Raw genomic sequence first — 20,283 nt, forward strand, 5'->3', positions numbered from 1 at the left:
TCCACTCTGACCCCCAAATACTTTTCAGAGTCACTACTTCCCAGGACAAAGTTCCCCATCCTGTAAATATGGCCTACATTCTTTGTTAACAGATGTATAAATTTACACTTACCTGTATTAAAACTCATATTGTTTGTTTGCATCCAGTTTACTGAGCAATCTAGATTGCTCTGAATCAGCGACCTGTCCTCTTCATTATTTGCCAACTGCAAACTTTATTAGTGGTGATTTTATGTTTTTTTCCAGGTTACTGATAAACATGTTAAATAGTGTACGGCCAGGAACCATGTGGGACCCCACTGGACACAGACCCACTCAATAAAAATTCCCGGTTACAGTTATATTTTAAGACCTAGTTAGCCAGTTTTTCACCCTATTAATGTGTGCCATGTTAACTTTACATTGTTCTAATTTTGTTATAAAAGTGTTGTGTGGTACCAAGTCAAACGCCTGACAGAAGTCTAAGTATATTATCAAAAAGAAAAGGAGTACTTGTGGCACCTTAGAGACTAACCAATTTATTTGAGCATAAGCTTTCGTGAGCTACAGCTCACTTCATCGGATGCATGTAGCTGTAGCTCATGAAAGCTTATGCTCAAATAAATTGGTTAGTCTCTAAGGTGCCACAAGTACTCCTTTTCTTTTTGTGAATACAGACTAACACGGCTGCTACTCTGAAACCTAAGTATATTATGTCAACACTGTTACCTTTATCAATCAAATTTATAATCTCATAAAAAACCCCATCAAAGTTAGGATCTATTTTTCCATAGCCCCATGTTGATTTGTATTAATTACATTGCCCTCTTTTAGTTCTTTATTAATTGAGTGCTGTATCAGCCACTCCTTTATCTTGCATGAGATCAAGGTCAGGCTGACAAACCTGTAATTACCTGGGTCATCCCCGTTTACCCTTTTTGAAAATTGGCATGACATTAGCTTATTGAAAATCAACATTAATGGTCCAGTTAAATCCACTTGGCCAAATCCTCAGTTTTGTGAACATGATATTTAAGAGGCATCCAACTTCTTCCTTTCTCATATCCCAAGCAGCTGATCACATAATATAGCAGTTGCTTATTCTTTCCTCACTGCAGTAAGAAACAAATGTAGGGTGGGTTTTTTTTGAATGCTCTAATTTCTACGGGGGTTAAATGCATTATCTCCAAATGACATCAGCATAAAACACTTACGTCCAGATGATCAAACATGTCCATAAATCCAGCATTATGCACAATGATCATAAATAGCTCCAGAGCACTTTCTCTCACTGTGTCTGAAATGTTTCAGGCACCTATCCTTTTGCAAACAACTTACCTTGAAAGATTCAGTTGCTTGCTTTGTGGCTCCCCCTGTACATCCTCCAGCTGGGCACTCATTCTGACAGCCCTGCAAGAAATAAAAAGCAGGAGATACCAAATCAAATGCATGTTGCAAAGAGGCAGATACCTAGTCAATTAATATTTTGCATGACAGAAATCAAAAAGTATCAATCAGCCTTCATCATCACTTGATCAGAATAAGAATATTAGGCACTCTATTTTCCACCATCCTCCTGTTTTGGTTTGTTTTTTGTTTTTGTTTCAATTGAGTTATTTAACACAACTGCATTTCTGGGCTTTAGCAAGACTGGTTAAATCCCACATTAGCCTTATATGTCTCAGGGTCACAGTCCGAGAACAAAAGTGCAATTGTTTCACTTAAAGCTGAATAAATACTCTGGGATTTTACACAATTATATCAGGTCACTGAATCCCCTTTAGAGGCAGACACCTCAGCCTTCTGGTTTCCTCTGTGCCTTTATTCAGTGAAAATGACTTGGCAGGGGAGGGGATGGTAGAGAGGGAGGAAACATTTTCTCCAAACCATACTTCCTTAATTGAATGAGATAAGCGGTAACAAACGTACATCCACAAAAACAAAATTAGTCATGAATATATACGCTATTTCTCTTATAGCCATTGTGTGTCTTTTAAGGACTCCACAAATGAGTGGGATATTAGCCAGCCATTGAAGGAAAGGGGAGCGATGGTGCAAATTGGAAGAGTAAGCCGACAGGTGCATGACCCGTGAAAGCAAATAATCGAGCAGAAGCATTCCATGTCCTCGAAGCAGCTTCCATGTTGCTTTCTTAGCATCCTCTCCCTGCCAGTTCTACAGCATTCTGGTCGCAGACATGAAACACACATTACAAACAGCGGCACCTAGGTAAAGAGGAGGGGGGAATCTGACATGTCTTTCTGGCTTTGCTCATTTGAGCTAATCAGGACTTTCCAAGACAGTGCTGGAAAGATTAAAGGATGCAGGAAGGCTTTGCGGGCAGGGATCAAAGGGTGGAATATTTGGGGGATGGGCACTCGGAAGGCTATGGTGCTGAATACACAGGAGGATGGATGAGGGAATATCAGTAAAATGCACAGGAAGATGAACAGGAGGGAACGGGCATTAAGAGGCTTGAGAGCTAGAATGAATGTGGTATGGGGAGGAGGGGGTTAAATGATAGAACAATTAGGTGAAAAGGGATTTTGTGCTAGGATCATCTGGGGGAGGGGGATATCAATGCTGGAATGTTTAAGGGCCGGGAGGAGGGGAAGTTAACTCCTCTCCCTTGGATCAGATGCTTTCTCCCTGTTTCTCTCTTGAGCCCAAAAATAAATTAAGGAAGTCATGCAAAGTGGGAAATACCTGGCAAGAGAAGGCATCGGCTGCTCCCTGCTCAGCTGTCAATGAGCTTGCCATGCTGCCGGGTGAGCATGTACAGTGCACCTCTTGCTTACGGAGGCACTCTCCACTGCCCAGCTGAGGACCAGGAGCAGCAGCAGAGCTACCACCAGGGCTGAAAACCAAGCCCTTAATCATGCCAATGCACTGCAAGTAACTACATGATGGAAGATTTATACTGCCGCACTGTGTTGTCTGAGAGGCCAGCTCAGTGCCTGGAGGGCAAGGGGGTCACTAGTGTATGCTGGTAAAATGTAAACTAGCCCCACAATATTCTCTCATTAAAATATCCACATACTCCCATATAACTCTCTGCTCAGAAGACAACAATGATGTACCTGTAACTACTCATCCCAGTTATTAAACCAAGAGACAGGTACTGTTGTGTCAGGAGTTATGGCAATTTGCATAAATAAGACATTAAGGAGGGAAGGGATGATGTAGGAAAATTTAAGCCCCTTGTAGAAACCAGGTGCCAGCAAAATACTTCATCATCAGATTGAAAGAGCCTTAAAATTAATCCCCACCTGTGAGAGAGTCTCCCCTACCCCAGATTTGTGAGATTTGGCAGAGCTGTTTATAACCTGTAGACCATGCTCTGTGACACAAGAGCCTCAGTTGTGATAGGACATTAATTTCCCTCGTAAGTCTGGTTCTGAGTGGTGTGTAATTCAGAACTGCACGTGTAGGGCCCGATCCTGCTCCCTTGTAGCTATGGGAATTTTGCCACTGCCATCAGTAGTAGCAGGATAAGGTATGGTCTAGCCATTATAACTTATACAGACACAGGAGAGGGGACCAGGTGAAGGACTATGTTAGTCATTTCAACGTGGCTTAATATGCCAGGTCCTTCAACCAAAGAGCACTGAACTCGAAGAACAGCACAGTGTGTGTCTCTGAAGCACAGAAGTTGAAGGAGAGCTTAGTAGTGGAGAGACTAATACAGTGTTCTTTCACTTTTGCAGGCCTGTGGTTTGTTTATGGGTTAGAATAGATCACAAATGAATAGGAATGTGGTGGTCTCCAGTCAAGCCTTAGTGGATGACAGTCTGCAACAAAACCATCCCCACGGGGTTCAGGAAGCTTGCACCTCCATCTGCCCCAGTAACCATACACAATCCTTTGCCCCTTATCCTCATCCTCTTGCTTGTCCTCATCCTTAACCTCAATTCTCTCCTCTGCTTCCTTCCCCTCTGTCACACCACAGCTCTGCCACGGAATTACATGGGTCACACACTCATTTAAGATCAGTAAGAGGAGGATTGCAGATACTTTCCAAGGAAGAACCCACAATGGGAGAAAAATGGCACATCACCAACACCAGTACCAGCTCTTCCTCTGCCTGCACCTGCGCTGGCCCTGGCCAGACTGACAATCTGACCCTGGAGGCTTCTACTGAGGTCCAGGTCTTGACTTCCTGGGAATGCAGCCTGCATGTCCCTGAAGAAGAAAGTGAGGCAGGGAGAACCACCTCATGTGAGAGGTGTCTGTTGCTGGCATCCCTCAGGAAGCAGGTAAGAGAGCTGCAGGAGGATGTGGCTCATCTGCATAGCATCCAGGACCATGAGGACTTCATCGACAGGATGTACATGGAGTCATCCGGGACAGACGATACAGGCTGACTACAGAAGCCAGAGAAGAAAGGAGAACCAACTGCTGTGCAAGAAGGAGATTGGCTGCATTGCCACCTTGTGCAACAGACAGTGCTTCACCCTCCACCCCACCCCAGGTCCCCTGTTCATTGCAGTCAAGAACCACTATGCTGTACTGGCAACAGGAGGAGAGGAGCAGACCCCAATGATTGAGGAGGAGCCACCTGCCCCCATGTCTGGGAGGCTCATGGCCACTGCACCAAGAGGAGGAGCCATAGGGTTCCAGTGGTTGGGGACTCCATTCTGAGGGGGCACGGAGGCATCCATCTGCTGACCTGAAATCCTGGGAGGTGTACTGCCTGCCTGCAGTCTACATCCAAGACATCACAGAAAGGTTACTGTGGCTCATCCATCCCTCTGACCACTACCTCATGCTGCTCATCCACATAGGCACTAATGATAGTGCCAAGTATGACATCTGCCCCTGAGCAGATCAGACCATCAAATCAAGCGGAGATGGTGGAGGAAGCATTTCTACAACAAACAACAGAAATATCCAAAACACAAGACCTGGTAACAATGGGGACCTTTAACTACCCAGACACAGCAAAACACAAAACGTTCAATAAATTCTTGGAATATATTAGGGACAACTTTCTGTTTCAGAAGATGGAGGAAGTAACCAGGCAGACAGACATGTGAGTCTTGATTCTAACTAATAGGGTGGAATTGGTTGCAAGTCTGAAAGTTGAAGGCAACTTGGGTGAAAGTGATCATGAAATGATAAAAACAAAACAAAAACAAAACAAAAAACAGGAGGAGTCCTGGTTGTTTTTGCTGATACAGACTAACATGGCTACCACTCTGAAACCTGTCATGAAATGATAGATATTATTCTAAGGAAAGGAAGGAGTCAGAGCAGCAAGGTAAGGACAATGGACTTCAAGAAAGCCGACTTTAACAAACTCAGAGAACTGATGGGTAAAGTTTCCTGAGAAGAAAATATAAGGGGAAAAAGTAGTTTAGGAGTGCTGGCAACTTCTCAAAGGGACAACATTAGAGGCAAATAGCAAACTATTCTAATATGAAGAAAAGATAGTAAGAGTATATGCCTCTACCAGGAGCTTTTCATAGACCTTAAAATCAAAAAGGAAATTTACAAAAAAATTTGAAAACCATGGACAAATTGCTAAGCAGGAGTACAACAGAACAGCACAATCACATTGGGGCAAAAATCAGAAAGAAGAAAAGTGAAGATTTACTTAGTGGGGAAGGAGAGCTAATTGATTACGTCAAGAAGGCTGAGGTGTTTAATGCCTATCTCGCTTCAGTATTCACTAAAAAGGTTAATTGTGACCAGAGGCTTGATTAATATTAACAACAAGCCGGAAGGAATGGAGGCTAAAATAGCGAAAGAACAGATTAAAGAATATTTAGGTAAGTTAGACGTACTCAAGTCAGCAGGGCCTGATGAAATCCATCCTAAGGTACTTAAGGAATTAGCTGTAGCAATTTTGGAACCATTAGCGATTATTTTCAAGAACTCCTGGAGGCCAGGGCAAACACAGTACCTGTCTCTAAGAAAGTGAATGAAGAGGACCCAAGGAATTATAGACCAGTCAACCTAACTTCAATTCTTGGAAAGATACTGGAACAAATTATTAAACAATCAATTTGTAAGCGCCTAGTCAATGACAGGGTTATAAGGAATAGCCAACATGGATTTGTCAAGAACAAATCATGTCAAACCAACTTATTTCCTTCTTTAACAGGAGTACTGGCTTAGTGAACGGTGGGAGCAGTGGATGCGCTATATCTTGATTTCAGTAAGGCTTTTTAAACAGTTCCACATGACATGCTCATAAGCAAACTAGGGAAATGTGGTCTAGAGGAAATTACCGTAAGTAGGTCCAAAAATAATTGAAAAATCATACTCAAAGAGTTGTCATCAATGGTTCACTGTCAAACTCCACACAAACTTCCTCGTGGCTGGACTTTACTAAAACTAGACAAGCTATTTACAACACACACTTTGCTTCTCTACAAAAGAAAAAGGACACTAAACTTTCTAAACTACTACATGCCGCAAGGGGCCACAGCAATGGTTCCCTCAACCCACCCAGCAATATTGTTAACCTATCCAACTATACTCTGAGCTCAGCAGAAGAAACTGTCTTATCTCGGGGCCTCTCCTTCTGCCCCTCCACCCCCACGAACATGATACAGTTCTGTGGTGACCTAGAATCCTATTTTCGACGTCTCCGACTCAAGGAATATTTCCAACACACCTCTGAACAACATACTAATCCACAGAGACCTCCCTACCAACACTACAAAAAGAAGGATTCTAGGTGGACTCCTCCTGAAGGTCGAGACAGCAGACTGGACTTCTACATAGAGTGCTTCCGCTGACGTGCACGGGCTGAAATTGTGGAAAAGCAGCATCACTTGCCCCACAACCTCAGCCGTGCAGAACACAATGCCATCCACAGCCTCAGAAACAACTCTGACATCATAATCAAAAAGGCTGACAAAGGAGGTGCTGTTGTCATCATGAATAGGTCGGAATATGAACAAGAGGCTGCTTGGCAGCTCTCCAAAACCACTTTCTACAAGCCATTACCCTCTGATCCCACTGAGAGTTACCGAAAGAAACTACAGCATTTGCTCAAGAAACTCCCTGAAAAAGCACAAGATCAAATCCGCACAGACACACCCCTGGAACCTCGACCTGGGATATTCTATCTACTACCCAAGATCCATAAACCTGGAAATCCTGGGCGCCCCATCATCTCAGGCATTGGCACCCTGACAGCAGGATTGTCTGGCTATGTAGACTCCCTCCTCAGGCCCTACGCTACCAGCACTCCCAGCTACCTTCGAGACACCACTGACTTCCTGAGGAAACTACAATCCATCGGTGATCTTCCTGATAACACCATCCTGGCCACTATGGATGTAGAAGCCCTCTACACCAACATTCCACACAAAGATGGACTACAAGCCGTCAAGAACACTATCCCCGATAATGTCACGGCTAACCTGGTGGCTGAACTTTGTGAGTTTGTCCTTACCCATAACTATTTTACATTTGGGGAAAATGTATAACTTCAAATCAGCGGCACTGCTATGGGTACCCGCATGGCCCCACAGTATGCCAACATTTTTATGGCTGACTTAGAACAAGGCTTCCTCAGCTCGTCCCCTAACGCCCCTACTCTACTTGTGCTATATTGATGACATCTTCATCATCTGGACCCATGGAAAAGAAGCCCTTGAGGAATTCCACCATGATTTCAACAATTTCCATCCCACCATCAACCTCAGCCTGGTCCAGTCCACACAAGAGATCCATTTCCTGGACGCTACAGTGCTAATAAACGATGGTCACATAAACACCACCCTATACCGGAAACCTACTGACCGCTATTCCTACCTACACGCCTCCAGCTTTCACCCTGACCACACCACACGATCCTGTCTATAGCCAAGCTCTGCGATACAACCGCATTTGCTCCAACCCCTCAGACAGAGACAAACACCTACAAGATCTCTATCAAGCATTCTTACAACTACAATACCCACCTGCGGAAGTGAAGAAACAGATTGATAGAGCCAGAAGAGTTCCCAGAAGTCACCTACTACAGGACAGGCCTAACAAAGAAAATAACAGAACGCCACTAGCCGTCACCTTCAGCCCCCAACTAAAACCCCTCCAACGCATTATTAAGGATCTACAACATATCCTGAAGGATGACCCTACACTCTCACAAATCTTGGGAGACAGGCCAGTCCTTGCCTACAGACAGCCCCCCAACCTGAAGCAAATTCTCACCAGCAACCACATACCACACAACAGAACCACTAACCCAGGAACCTATCCTTGCAACAAAGCCCGTTGCCAACTGTGCCCACATATCTATTCAGGGGACACCATCACAGGGCCTAATAACATCAGCCACACTATCAGAGGCTCGTTCATCTGCACATCCACCAATGTGATATATGCCATCATGTGCCAGCAATGCCCCTCTGCCATGTACATTGGTCAAACTGGACAGTCTCTACGTAAAAGAATAAATGGACACAAATCAGATGTCAAGAATTATAACATTCATAAACCAGTCGGAGAACACTTCAATCTCTCTGGTCATGCAATTACAGACATGAAAGTTGCGATATTACAACAAAAAAACTTCAAAACCAGACTCCAGCGAGAGACTGCTGAATTGGAATTCATTTGCAAATTGGATACAATTAACTTAGGCTTGAACAGAGACTGGGAGTGGCTAAGTCATTATGCAAGGTAACCTATTTCCCCTTGTTTCTTCCTACCCCCCCACCCTCCTCAGACGTTATTGTTAAACCCTGGATTTATGCTGGAAATGGCCCACCTTGATTATCATACCACATTGTAAGGAGAGTGATCACTTTAGATAAGCTATTACCAGCAGGAGAGTTGGGTGGGGGGAGAGAAAACCTTTTGTAGTGGTAAACACCCATTTTTTCATGCTTTGTGTGTATAAAAAGATCTTCTATACTTTCCACAGTATGCATCCGATGAAGTGAGCTGTAGCTCACGAAAGCTTATGCTCAAATAAATTGGTTAGTCTCTAAGGTGCCACAAGTATTCCTTTTCTTTATGTCTAGTCACCTATCTGTGTGAGGGAGCTGTGCAAGTTACTCCCTTTGACGCTAATGGAGGAAATACTGGACAATATTTTGTGTTTATATAGAACCTTTCATGCCAAAGAATGAGAAAATGATTCACAAATTATATACCAAGAGAACCACAGAAATAAGCTGCACACAGAGTGGAGAGTGACAGACAAATGGCATAGAGCACAACAGTAGAGGGAAGAAATTTTGACTAAGAATTTTGAGGCAAACGCCTAACTAACTAAGAATATAAATGCATAGTAAATAGGAGCAAGGACACAATCACCTTGACATTTAGTCAAATTAAAACATTAGTTTAAACTAGTTTCAGGTATTACACCTCCTTCGCTATCCACCTTCCAAGTTTTGTTTGTTTTACAATCACATTTTCCTATTTTAAATTCCCTCACCTGATCCTGTATGGAGGATGCACACAGACAAAAGGGGAAATAGTGACCGTAGTGGCTGTCAAATGTGAAAGCTTAAAAAAAAATCAATTTAAGAAAGTCCACAACAAAAATATTTTTCTAATCTCTGTTAATTACTATAATCCTAGATGTTATTTGCAACAAAAATATGTGAAACATTTCCAGATAGAGTGAGATTTTAAAGTTCACAGTGTCCCTTTAAGGCCTCAGTCGAGAGACCTCACACTGTAATCTGTACCATTCTGGGTCTATTGACCCGACAGCTTGAAAACTCCACTTACTTGCTCATCACTGAGGACCAGAAGTGGAGAATTTGGGGAAGGGGGAGGAAGGAGATACGAATGCATTGCAAGCAACTTATGCAGAAGCCAAGCTTTCATTTAAGAAACATTAATGGCCAGCTTTTGAAAACAGCTGTACTTCTAGCAGCTCCTGGGAACAGCAGCAGAAATATTTGAGTGGGGAACATGTTTGTGTGCACGCACTAATCTACATATTCTCCAGCCTCCTTTCTGGGGCCTCCTCTCTACTGAATAGCTGCAGTGCCTACCCCTGCCACCACTCATAGCTTTCCGAAGCACCATCCTGGGAGTTGCTAGGTGCTGAGCACTTATGAAACCAAGTGGTCAGATTTTAGGTGCCCAAACAAGAGCAGAGCTCTCTTGAAAATCTGTCCCTAAGTGTCTAGTCTTTATGGCTGTGAAAATAGCCTTTCAAACATTAACTGAGTGTAAACTGATGCAGTGAGGTCTTACATGAGTCTGAACAGAGCCCGTTCCGGTGTCTCTACTGCTGCTCACAGTGTCCATGAAAACAGAGTGAAAACTGATCAGAGTTTTGCTGGTTTTCACTTCAGCTATTTAAAAATATGTGGGCAGCATTGAGCAAGTCAATTTCACTCTGCGACTGCTTGGGAAAGCTAGGATTAGTTGCAGAGGCAGGCAACGCAGAGCTATTCACTGGGAAGGAGGACCCAAAGAAGCAGCTAGTAGGGTTGCCAACTTTCTAATCACACAAAACTGAACATCCTTGCCCATCCCCTTCCCAGCCCCTTCCCCAAGGCCGTGCCCCGCCCCTTCTCCATAGCCCCATCCCCCACTCACTTCACCCCCAGCCCCCATCGCTCGCTCTCCCCCACCCTCACTCACCTGCTCATTTTCACCAGGCTGGGGCAAGGGGTCGGGGTGCAGAAGAGGGTGAGGGCTCCAGGGTGGGGCCAGAAATGAGGGGTTCAGGGTGCAGGAGGGGGCTCCAAACTGGGGTAGAGGGTTCGGAGGGGGTAAGGGCTTCGGCTGGGGGTTCGGGCTCTGGGGTGGGGCCACGGATGAGGGGTTTGGAGTACCAGAGGGAGCGCCGGGCTGGGGGGTGGGGCCAAGGGTTTTGGAGTGTGGAGGGACTGGGGCGTAGGAGAGAGTACAGGATCTAGGCTGGGAGTGCGGGCTCCAGGGTGAGGCCAGATATGAGGGGTTAAGGGTGTGTGAGGTGGCTCCAGGCTGGGGGCGAGTGGTTCGGAGTGCAGGAGGGGGCTCAGGGCTGGGGCAGGGGTGCGGGCTTTGGGGGGTGTTTGGATGTGGTAGGGGGCTCAGGGCTGGGGCAGGGGGGTTGGGGTGCAGAAGGGGGTGAGGGCTCTGGCTGATGTTTACTTCAGGGGGCTCCCGAAAGCGGCCAGCATGTCTCTCCAGCTCCTAGGCAGAGGCACAGCCAGATGGCTCTGCACACTACCCCTCGCCCACAGGCATCGCCCCCGCAGCTCCCATTGGCTGCAGTTCCTGACCAGTGGGAGCTGCGGAGCCGGCACTCAGGGCAGGGGCTGCACACAGAGCCCCCACGGCTGCCCCTACACCTAGGAGCCAGAGGGACATGCCAGCCACTTCCCGGGAGCCACACGGAGCCGGGTAAGGGGCCTGCAAGTCCCATGCCAACTGGACTTTTAACAGCCCGGTCAGCAGTGCTGACCAGAGCCGCCAGGGTTCTTTTCAACTGGGTGTTCCAATCGAAAACTGGACACCTGACAACCCTAACCTACAGTGGAGGAGGTGCAGTGGAAACATCTTCCTACAGAACTTCTATTACCTACAGCTGCCACCAGGTTGCAGATGGGGTAGAGTAGCTCAAACTCACCCCCCTTGAAGCAGCCCTCAGGCTCCAGCAGAGAGAATAAATGAATGTTCCTCCTCCCTTCAGGACCAGAGGAGGTTCTTCAGATTTATCAGACACCTAATAGCCAGAGGCTATATGAAAAATGGCGCCTCCAATGAGGCTCCAGGGAGAGCACCCTTCCTGGCAAATTTATGAAGGCCTTGTCCATGGAGAGTGAGCTACTCTCCTCTTCCATATTTGTCAGACACTTACTAGCCAGAGGCAAATATTTCAAGATCTAATCTCCCTTATCAAGATAGGAATTCCAGCTTCTGTTATATGTGATTCCAGGTAATCTAGTGGCTCAGGCTCAGATCCTTAAATACCTTTGGGGAGCTGGGCCTCAATGACTTCATTATTATTGTTAAACATTTATACTGTAGTATTGCCTACAGGCCAACCAGGTCAGGACCCCATTGTGCTAGGTGCTGTACAATCATTAAGTAAATAGAGTTGCACCCATGGGCCTGAGGTGTTGGAAATGATGTTTGCTCTACTGAGCCACTTATAATTTTGCCTTTGTCTAAGCACCAGGAGAAAACGCTTAAGACAAAAAGTTACCCTTCTGATACTGTGTGACTACAGTGTCAGACAAAACATCCCTGTGGTTTTTAAAAAAGCTAACAGTAATTAAAGACCAAATTATAACAATGCAGAAAGATGACTCTCTTTTGTGGCTTTCCAGGGAATTTTAGTACTACTTGGCAGCCACACAACATTAAAAAAAGCTACAGAAAAAGTTGCACTTAAAATTGTAATGGTGCTTGTGTTTAAAAAAGGTCCACAGTCTGTCAGATGGAGTGAGAGATTGTGTATGTTGCTGTGGGGCTGAATCATAGAATACTATTTATAACATCAACTGAAAAAAACATTAGATCATAATGACCTCTACAAGGGGCCTCTAGACCTTGGACACTCATTCATGGTATCACAGAGCCAGACACAGAAGCTTTCAGTTTAAAACTCTGCTGAATTAACCTATACTATGTTAAGCAAGTGGTTGCCCACTACAAAAAGTAATGAAAAGAAAATATCTGCTGAGCGAGCTCATTTATATGCGAATAAAGACTGGACACCTTTTACTGTAAGAGAATGGGTATATCTCACCCATATTTTACACAAATACTTCTCTTCACGCCTTCTTCCTCAGGTGAGATTGAACCAAGAGGAATGATTGGTTGGCTCTACTCAAATCGTGGTTCCAACCACTAATCAAGCCCCATGCAGGCAGCCCTTGAAATGTTTTGAGTTTTTTGGGCTCTGGTAGGTACCAGCTTGACAGACTTTTAAGATACAGAAGTCCTCCATTTATTCACAGGAGATATACAGCACAGGCAGCAATAGTGCATGTCCCCAAACAGACCCACGGGAGTGCCTCAATCCCCATCTGCGGAGACCACCTCAAAGAGGACAATTCAGCCTTAGGCTCTTTCAGTGCTTAGCCTCTCTTCCACCAAGGAGAATTACAGTTATGGTTGTTTCTGATCTCTAAGATGTTTGCCTCAGAGAAGGTTTTCAAACTTTGGTTTGGGATACAGAGTGGAAAACAAGATTGATGGGATGCAAGAAAGAAAAGGAAAATTTAGGCGATCAGGAAAAACTTCACAATGATGTAATTAGTTTTCTGATTAATCTCTCAAGGAAACAAGAAGCTCCAAAGCTTGGCACGTGCAACAGTTTGTTTACATGAGAAAGTTGCACTGGCATAAGTTATGGTTGAATTTAAAACCAATATAGTTAAAACAGTGCAAAAGGCTGCGTAGTCACTCTTACTTTGGTTTAAGAATGGCTTGTTTTGGCTTACCTTAAATCCATTAAGTGAAACTGAAATATTCTGCTCTTAAATCACAATAAGTGTCCATCCAGGGGTCTTCAATGGTTTAACGAAATTGATGTAAAAGCCCATTCAAGTTATACCAGTACAACTTTCTTGGTTATACAAGTCCTAACACTACACTGAACAAAGTAGAAGAACATTTACTACAGATGGGACACATCAATTAATTTTATGTTTATATAGACAAGGGTTAATGTCAAGAAGGTTCAGTATTGTTATATCTATGCTGTATCTTTAAAAGCAGACTGAGCTAGTTTCAATGGGCAACTGCAGCCAAGATGAATAAGTTGCCAAAGTAGGGTCATCAAAGCCAGCAGTAAAGTTAGACAGTCTTGGAGGAGGGGATATTTACTTGGGGTGGAAAGATAAAAAGGAGGAACAAAAATACAGGAGATGAAACTTTTTAGCCACAACACTTGAATAACATTTTGAATTTGGCTTTCTAGTGTGATAAGACGCTAGGATCAGCAAAGAAGCCTGATATCTCCTTTATCTCCTGCTATAGGTAATATATATAAAGAGGTATAGGATAAAGCACACCTGAAACCCAAAAAGAGTGTGTGTCTGACAGGCTGGCTTACTGAGACAGCTGGAGGAGAGAAAACACTCTTTAGAAATGTAAAGTATTTTTATTCACTGTAGCAAGCCCTAAGGGGAACCTGTCTAAAGAGCTATGCGATCTGACAGGATAAGTCTTCACTAGCAACATTAAAGAGCTGCCACGGCACCAGTGTAGTGGCAGCACCAGTGCTGGGAGAGAGCCACCCCCACAAGGGGAGTAGCTCCCAGCGCTGGGAGCATGGCTCCCAGCGCTGTCTACACTGTCTACGCTGCACTGTCTACACTGCCACTTTACAGCGCTGAAACTTGCAGTGCTCAGAAGGGTGGTTTTTTTACACCCCTGAGCGGGAAAGTTGCAGCGCTGTAAAATGGCAGTATAGACAAGGCCTCAGACTAGGCACTTCTGCTGCCTTACACCATGTGCAGTCATTGATTTACATCTGTGCAGTGTGGGTCTAAAATGTTACCATTCTGACTGGCTAGTGTTCTAAACCCAGCGAGTGCCAGCGTTCATTATGACATCAGGTGCAGGACAGCTTGAATCTCCCCCACTTATGTATTTTTGCTGCTTTTCTCTCACACGTCACTACCGCCTTGAAGAGATGAAAACAGACAAACAATTCTACTTCCTATTTTTTGTCATTAGTCCAGTGCTTAGAGATATAATGACCTTATAGAAGTTTCCTTCCCAAGTGACCTCCTAATGTTCTGTCTCCTTCCTTTTGTTTTCTAAGCCTATTTCCCCTAATGTTCTTCCTTTTGTTTTCTTCTCTATGCAACTTTTGTTATCTCATTCAATACTATTTCCTCTCTTCACCCGTTTGCTTAGTTCAACAGCTTCTTCCTTTGTCACTGTAGGAAACAATCTTGCACTGGTAGACAGAAAGACTAGATTTCCTAATGATTTTCTTCCATCTCTAACCCCTATGAACACTGCCTCGAAGTGTCTCTTTTGTTGGCTTGTCAGCTCTCGCATTAATTAGTTTGTTTAAAAAGGGCATTGTTTGCTGGAATGACACAAAGAAAAACACATTAAAGCAGTCAGTTGTGTTCAGTTGACTTATTAATGCATAAGCATCTTTCTTAAACAGACACAATTCATGGCTGTGTGTCATGGTTATTGCTAAAAACAAAAAATAATTTTTCGAAGTGTATATAAAACCACATGAGGGCCTTGTTCTGTTTGGCCTGATTTTCTTTAGACTAAGGTTTCAGAGGGGTAGCCGTGTTAGTCTGTATGAGCAAAAACAACGAGGAATCCTTGTGGCACCTTAGAGACTAATAATTTTATTTGGGCATGCAGATGGAGTGGGTTTTAGTCCATGAAAGCTTATGCCCAAATAAAACTGTTAGTCTCTAAGGTGCCACAAGGATTCTGCATTGTTTTTTCTTTATACTAAGTCCCCTTTACATCACTCCTACAGCGTGACGGGGACATAAACATAATTTATATCCCCTTTAAAAGCACCTTTATATTCCCAGATGTGATAGACCCAGGCCAGTTGGGTACAGCAGAGTAGCCTTATTGGGATCCAGGAAGTGGGCGGGCTCCTCAAAGGCATCAAGGGAGTCAGTGGACGCCGCCCAGAGGAACTCTGCCCGGAGGCGTGAACCGACGGAGGAGCAAAAGTAGGCCCCACAGCAGAGTAGCCTTATTGGGATCCAGGAAGTGGGCGGGCGAAGCTCGCCCACTGCTAAAGGATCCCCCCCCAGCCTAAGGGGGAGATCCACAGGACCTGGGAAACCAAATAATTACAGGGGACAACTAATGAACAACAGGGACGGGAGTGCGGTCAAAGGGTCAAACGAAGGGAACCGGACGGGGACACCGAGCAGAGAACCCCGGACAGCGCCCACCGCTCCTCAAAGGCGTCAAGGGAGTGAGTGGACGCCGCCCAGAGGAACTCTGCCCGGAGGCGTGAACAGACGGAGGAGCAAAAGTAGGCCCCACAGCAGAGTAGCCCTATTGGGATCCAGGAAGTGGGCGGGCAAAGCTCGCCCACCGCTAAAGGATCCCCCCCCAGCCTAAGGGGGAGATCCACAGGACCTGGAGGCCAAAAAAATTACGGGGGACAACTAATGAAAAACAGGGACGGGAGTGCGGTCAAAGGGTCAAAAGAAGGGAACCGGACGGGGACACCGAGCAGAGAACCCCAGACAGCGCCCACTGCTCCTCAAAGGCCTCAAGGGAGTCGGTGGACGCCGCCCAGAGGAACTCTGCCTGGAGGCGTGAACGGACGGAGGATCGGAAATAGGCCCCGCAGTCGCAGGAGATTCCATCGGCCAACCTCCTCACCCTGGTTTTATAGATGGCCACTTTAGCCAGGGCCAGGAGGAGGTTGACCAGGAGGTCCCGCGACTTAGTGGGGCCACGGACAGGGAGTGCGTAGATAAGAAGGTGAGGAGAAAAGTGCAACCAAAACTTTAATAAAATATCGGTGAGGAGCCGGAATAGGGGCTGCAACCTAGCGCACTCCAGATAGACGTGCGCCAGGGTTTCCCTCACGCCGCAAAAGGGGCAGGTGTCCGGGATTGGGGTAAACCGCGCCAAGTACACACCCGTGCTCACGGCCCCGTGGAGGAGCCGCCAACTGATATCCCCGGCGGGCCGCGGGACTAAGGTGGAATAGAGGCTGGCCCACCGGGGCTCCTCACCCTCTAGAGGTGGCAGGAGGTCCCGCCACTTTGTGTCAGGGCGGGACGCGAGGGTGAGGACATGAAGGGTGTGGAGCACGAGCGTGTAGAGATGTTGTTTTGGCGCGGTCTGGAACCGGACCGGCTGCAGCTCGTGCAGCCGGCTCACGGTGAAGGGGCGGGGGGGTCGGTTGGGTCCACGGGGCAGGGGCCCGATGAAAAGGTCCGGAGGGCCTGGGGTGGAGGGTGGGCGGGGCACGCCCTCTCGCAGGACCCGGTCGAGGTAAACCCGAGCAGCGGGCGGCAAAGCGGCCCTCACCTCGTGAAGTACGCGCAGGGCAGTACGAGGTCTGGAGAGCCCCATGCGCTGAGCGAGCGTCAGGGGATCCAGCCAGTCTCCCCGGTCGTAGTCCAGGAGGTCTCCGACTTTGGTGACTTCTGCCAGGACCAACCTCTGGCGCACCGAGGGGGACTCCGCCGCCTGCACACGGAGGTAGGGGTTATGTAGCAGGGGCTCCGCGAGGAGATCTTCCCCCACGGAGGCCGCCACGGATCTGGTTGCTGCAAACAGTTTCCAGGTCCGGAGGAGGTCCTGGTAGAAGACCGGCAGCCCGGAGAGGTCTCGCGGAAGACCCCTCGGATGGAGATAAAGGAGCTGCCGGTCATATCGGAGCCCTCGGAGGCGGCGCAGGAAGGCGTGCGCCAATATGCTCCACGCCGGACTACCTGCACCATAAAGGAGCCTCTGCAGGGCTTGGAGGCGGAAGACATGGACCTGAGTGCGGAGACACGTCAGGCCCTGCCCTCCCTCCTCCAGGGGCAGATGGAGAACCCCTGCAGAGACCCAGTGCAGTCCTGACCAGAAGAACTCCAGAATCAATTTCCGGAGGTTGGCCAGGAAATCCGGGGCCGGGACCAGGGTGTTGAGCCGGTACCAGAGCATGGACAGGACTAGTTGGTTGAGCACCAGTGCCCGCCCTCGAAAGGACAGACACCGGAGCGGTCCCGTCCACCTCCGGAGCCGCTCTACCACCCTGCCCTCTAAACCTTGCCAGTTCTCCGGCGGAGACGGATGCGTGGCGGAAAGGTAAACGCCGAGATAGAGCAGCGGACCCGCGCTCCACCGGATGGCTTGAAGCGCGGGTGGGAGGGAGCTCGCCTGCCGCCAGTCCCCTACCACCAAGCCAGAGCTCTTGACCCAGTTGACCCGGGCGGAGGAGGCTGCCGAGTACACAGCCTGGCAAGCCTCCACCCGCGCTAAGTCGCCCGGGTCCTGGACCACGAGGAGTACATCGTCGGCGTATGCCGACAGGACCAGCCGCAGCTCCGGCTCCCGTAGCGCCAACCCCGTCAACCTCCTGCGGAGGAGACAGAGGAAGGGCTCTATCGCCAGAGCGTACAGCTGACCCGAGAGGGGGCACCCCTGCCGTACTCCTCGCCCGAAGCTGACCGGTTCGGTCAGGGTCCAGTTGAGCCTGACCAGACACTCTGCGGAGGCGTACAGCACCCGGAGAAAACCCACAAACTGGGGACCCAAGCCAAACGCTCGCAGAGTGCCCAGGAGATACCCGTGATCCACCCTGTCGAATGCCTTCTCCTGATCCAGGGACAGGAGGGCGAACGACAGACCGTCCCTACACCCGAGTTCCAAAAGGTCCCGGACCAGATACAGGTTGTCGAAGATGGTGCGGCCCGGGACGGTGTAGGTCTGGTCTGGGTGGATCACGTCCGCCAGCACGGACCCTAGCCGCAGCGAGATGGCTTTCGCTACGACCTTGTAGTCCGTGCTGAGGAGTGAGACGGGACGCCAATTTCGTAAATCGCGGAGGTCCCCCTTCTTTGGCAATAAGGCGAGCACGGCTCGCCTGCACGAAAGAGGGAGGACCCCGCTCTGCCCCACAGCAGAGTAGCCCTATTGGGATCCAGGAAGTGGGCGGGCAAAGCTCGCCCACCGCTAAAGGATCCCCCCCCAGCCTAAGGGGGAGATCCACAGGACCTGGAGGCCAAAAAATTGCGGGGGACAACTAATGAAAACAGGGACGGGAGTGTTGTCAAAGGGTCAAAAGAAGGGAACCGGACGGGGACACCGAGCAGAGAACCCCAGACAGCGCCCACTGCTCCTCAAAGGCCTCAAGGGAGTCGGTGGACGCCGCCCAGAGGAACTCTGCCTGGAGGCGTGAACGGACGGAGGATCGGAAATAGGCCCCGCAGTCGCAGGAGACTCCATCGGCCAACCTCCTCACCCTGGTTTTATAGATGGCCACTTTAGCCAGGGCCAGGAGGAGGTTGACCAGGAGGTCCCGCGACTTAGTGGGGCCACGGACAGGGAGTGCGTAGATAAGAAGGTGAGGAGAAAAGTGCAACCAAAACTTTAATAAAATATCGGTGAGGAGCCGGAATAGGGGCTGCAACCTGGCGCACTCCAGATAGACGTGCGCCAGGGTTTCCCTCACGCCGCAAAAGGGGCAGGTGTCCGGGATTGGGGTAAACCGCGCCAAGTACACACCCGTGCTCACGGCCCCGTGGAGGAGCCGCCAACTGATATCCCCGGCGGGCCGCGGGACTAAGGTGGAATAGAGGCTGGCCCACCGGGGCTCCTCACCCTCTAGAGGTGGCAGGAGGTCCTGCCACTTTGTGTCAGGGCGGGACGCGAGGGTGAGGACATGAAGGGTGTGGAGCACGAGCGTGTAGAGATGTTGTTTTGGCGCGGTCTGGAACCGGACCGGCTGCAGCTCGTGCAGCCGGCTCACGGTGAGGGGGCGGGGGGGTCGGTCGGGTCCACGGGGCAGGGGCCCAATGAAAAGGTCCGGAGGGCCTGGGGTGGAGGGTGGGCGGGGCGCGCCCTCTCGCAGGACCCGGTCGAGGTAAACCCGAGCAGCGGGCGGCAAAGCGGCCCTCACCTCGTGAAGTACGCGCAGGGCAGTACGAGGTCTGGAGAGCCCCATGCGCTGAGCGAGCGTCAGGGGATCCAGCCAGTCTCCCCGGTCGTAGTCCAGGAGGTCTCCGACTTTGGTGACTTCTGCCAGGACCAACCTCTGGCGCACCGAGGGGGACTCCGCCGCCTGCACACGGAGGTAGGGGTTATGTAGCAGGGGCTCCGCGAGGAGATCTTCCCCCACGGAGGCCGCCACGGATCTGGTTGCTGCAAACAGTTTCCAGGTCCGGAGGAGGTCCTGGTAGAAGACCGGCAGCCCGGAGAGGTCTCGCGGAAGACCCCTCGGATGGAGATAAAGGAGCTGCCGGTCATATCGGAGCCCTCGGAGGCGGCGCAGGAAGGCGTGCGCCAATATGCTCCACGCCGGACTACCTGCACCATAAAGGAGCCTCTGCAGGGCTTGGAGGCGGAAGACATGGACCTGAGTGCGGAGACACGTCAGGCCCTGCCCTCCCTCCTCCAGGGGCAGATGGAGAACCCCTGCAGAGACCCAGTGCAGTCCTGACCAGAAGAACTCCAGAATCAATTTCCGGAGGTTGGCCAGGAAATCCGGGGCCGGGACCAGGGTGTTGAGCCGGTACCAGAGCATGGACAGGACTAGTTGGTTGAGCACCAGTGCCCGCCCTCGAAAGGACAGACACCGGAGCAGTCCCGTCCACCTCCGGAGCCGCTCTACCACCCTGCCCTCTAAACCTTGCCAGTTCTCCGGCGGAGACGGATGCGTGGGGGAAAGGTAAACGCCGAGATAGAGCAGCGGACCCGCGCTCCACCGGATGG

At 48.8% G+C, this 20,283-nt stretch overlaps 1 protein-coding gene across 7 annotated transcripts in view; it reads right to left on the reverse strand.

Moving 5' to 3' along the window:
- Positions 1–20,283, reverse strand: part of BCAT1 (branched chain amino acid transaminase 1) — a 109,705-nt gene that overhangs the window by 72,034 nt on the left and 17,388 nt on the right. For 4 of the 7 annotated variants that reach the window (XM_043538862.1, XM_027833359.3, XM_043538857.1 and 1 more), the window contains exon 2: positions 1,318–1,389. In XM_043538862.1, coding sequence (XP_043394797.1) covers positions 1,318–1,389 — 72 coding nt within the window. Of the gene's footprint in view, positions 1–1,317; positions 1,390–1,908; positions 1,978–2,685; positions 2,826–20,283 lie in introns of those variants that run through there. The other 3 variants (XM_037915871.2, XM_037915880.2, XM_043538856.1) reach the window with 3 other exon arrangements.

Source organism: Chelonia mydas, chromosome 1 (assembly GCF_015237465.2).
Source record: "Chelonia mydas isolate rCheMyd1 chromosome 1, rCheMyd1.pri.v2, whole genome shotgun sequence".
In the NCBI taxonomy this organism is placed as follows: domain Eukaryota; kingdom Metazoa; phylum Chordata; order Testudines; family Cheloniidae; genus Chelonia; species Chelonia mydas.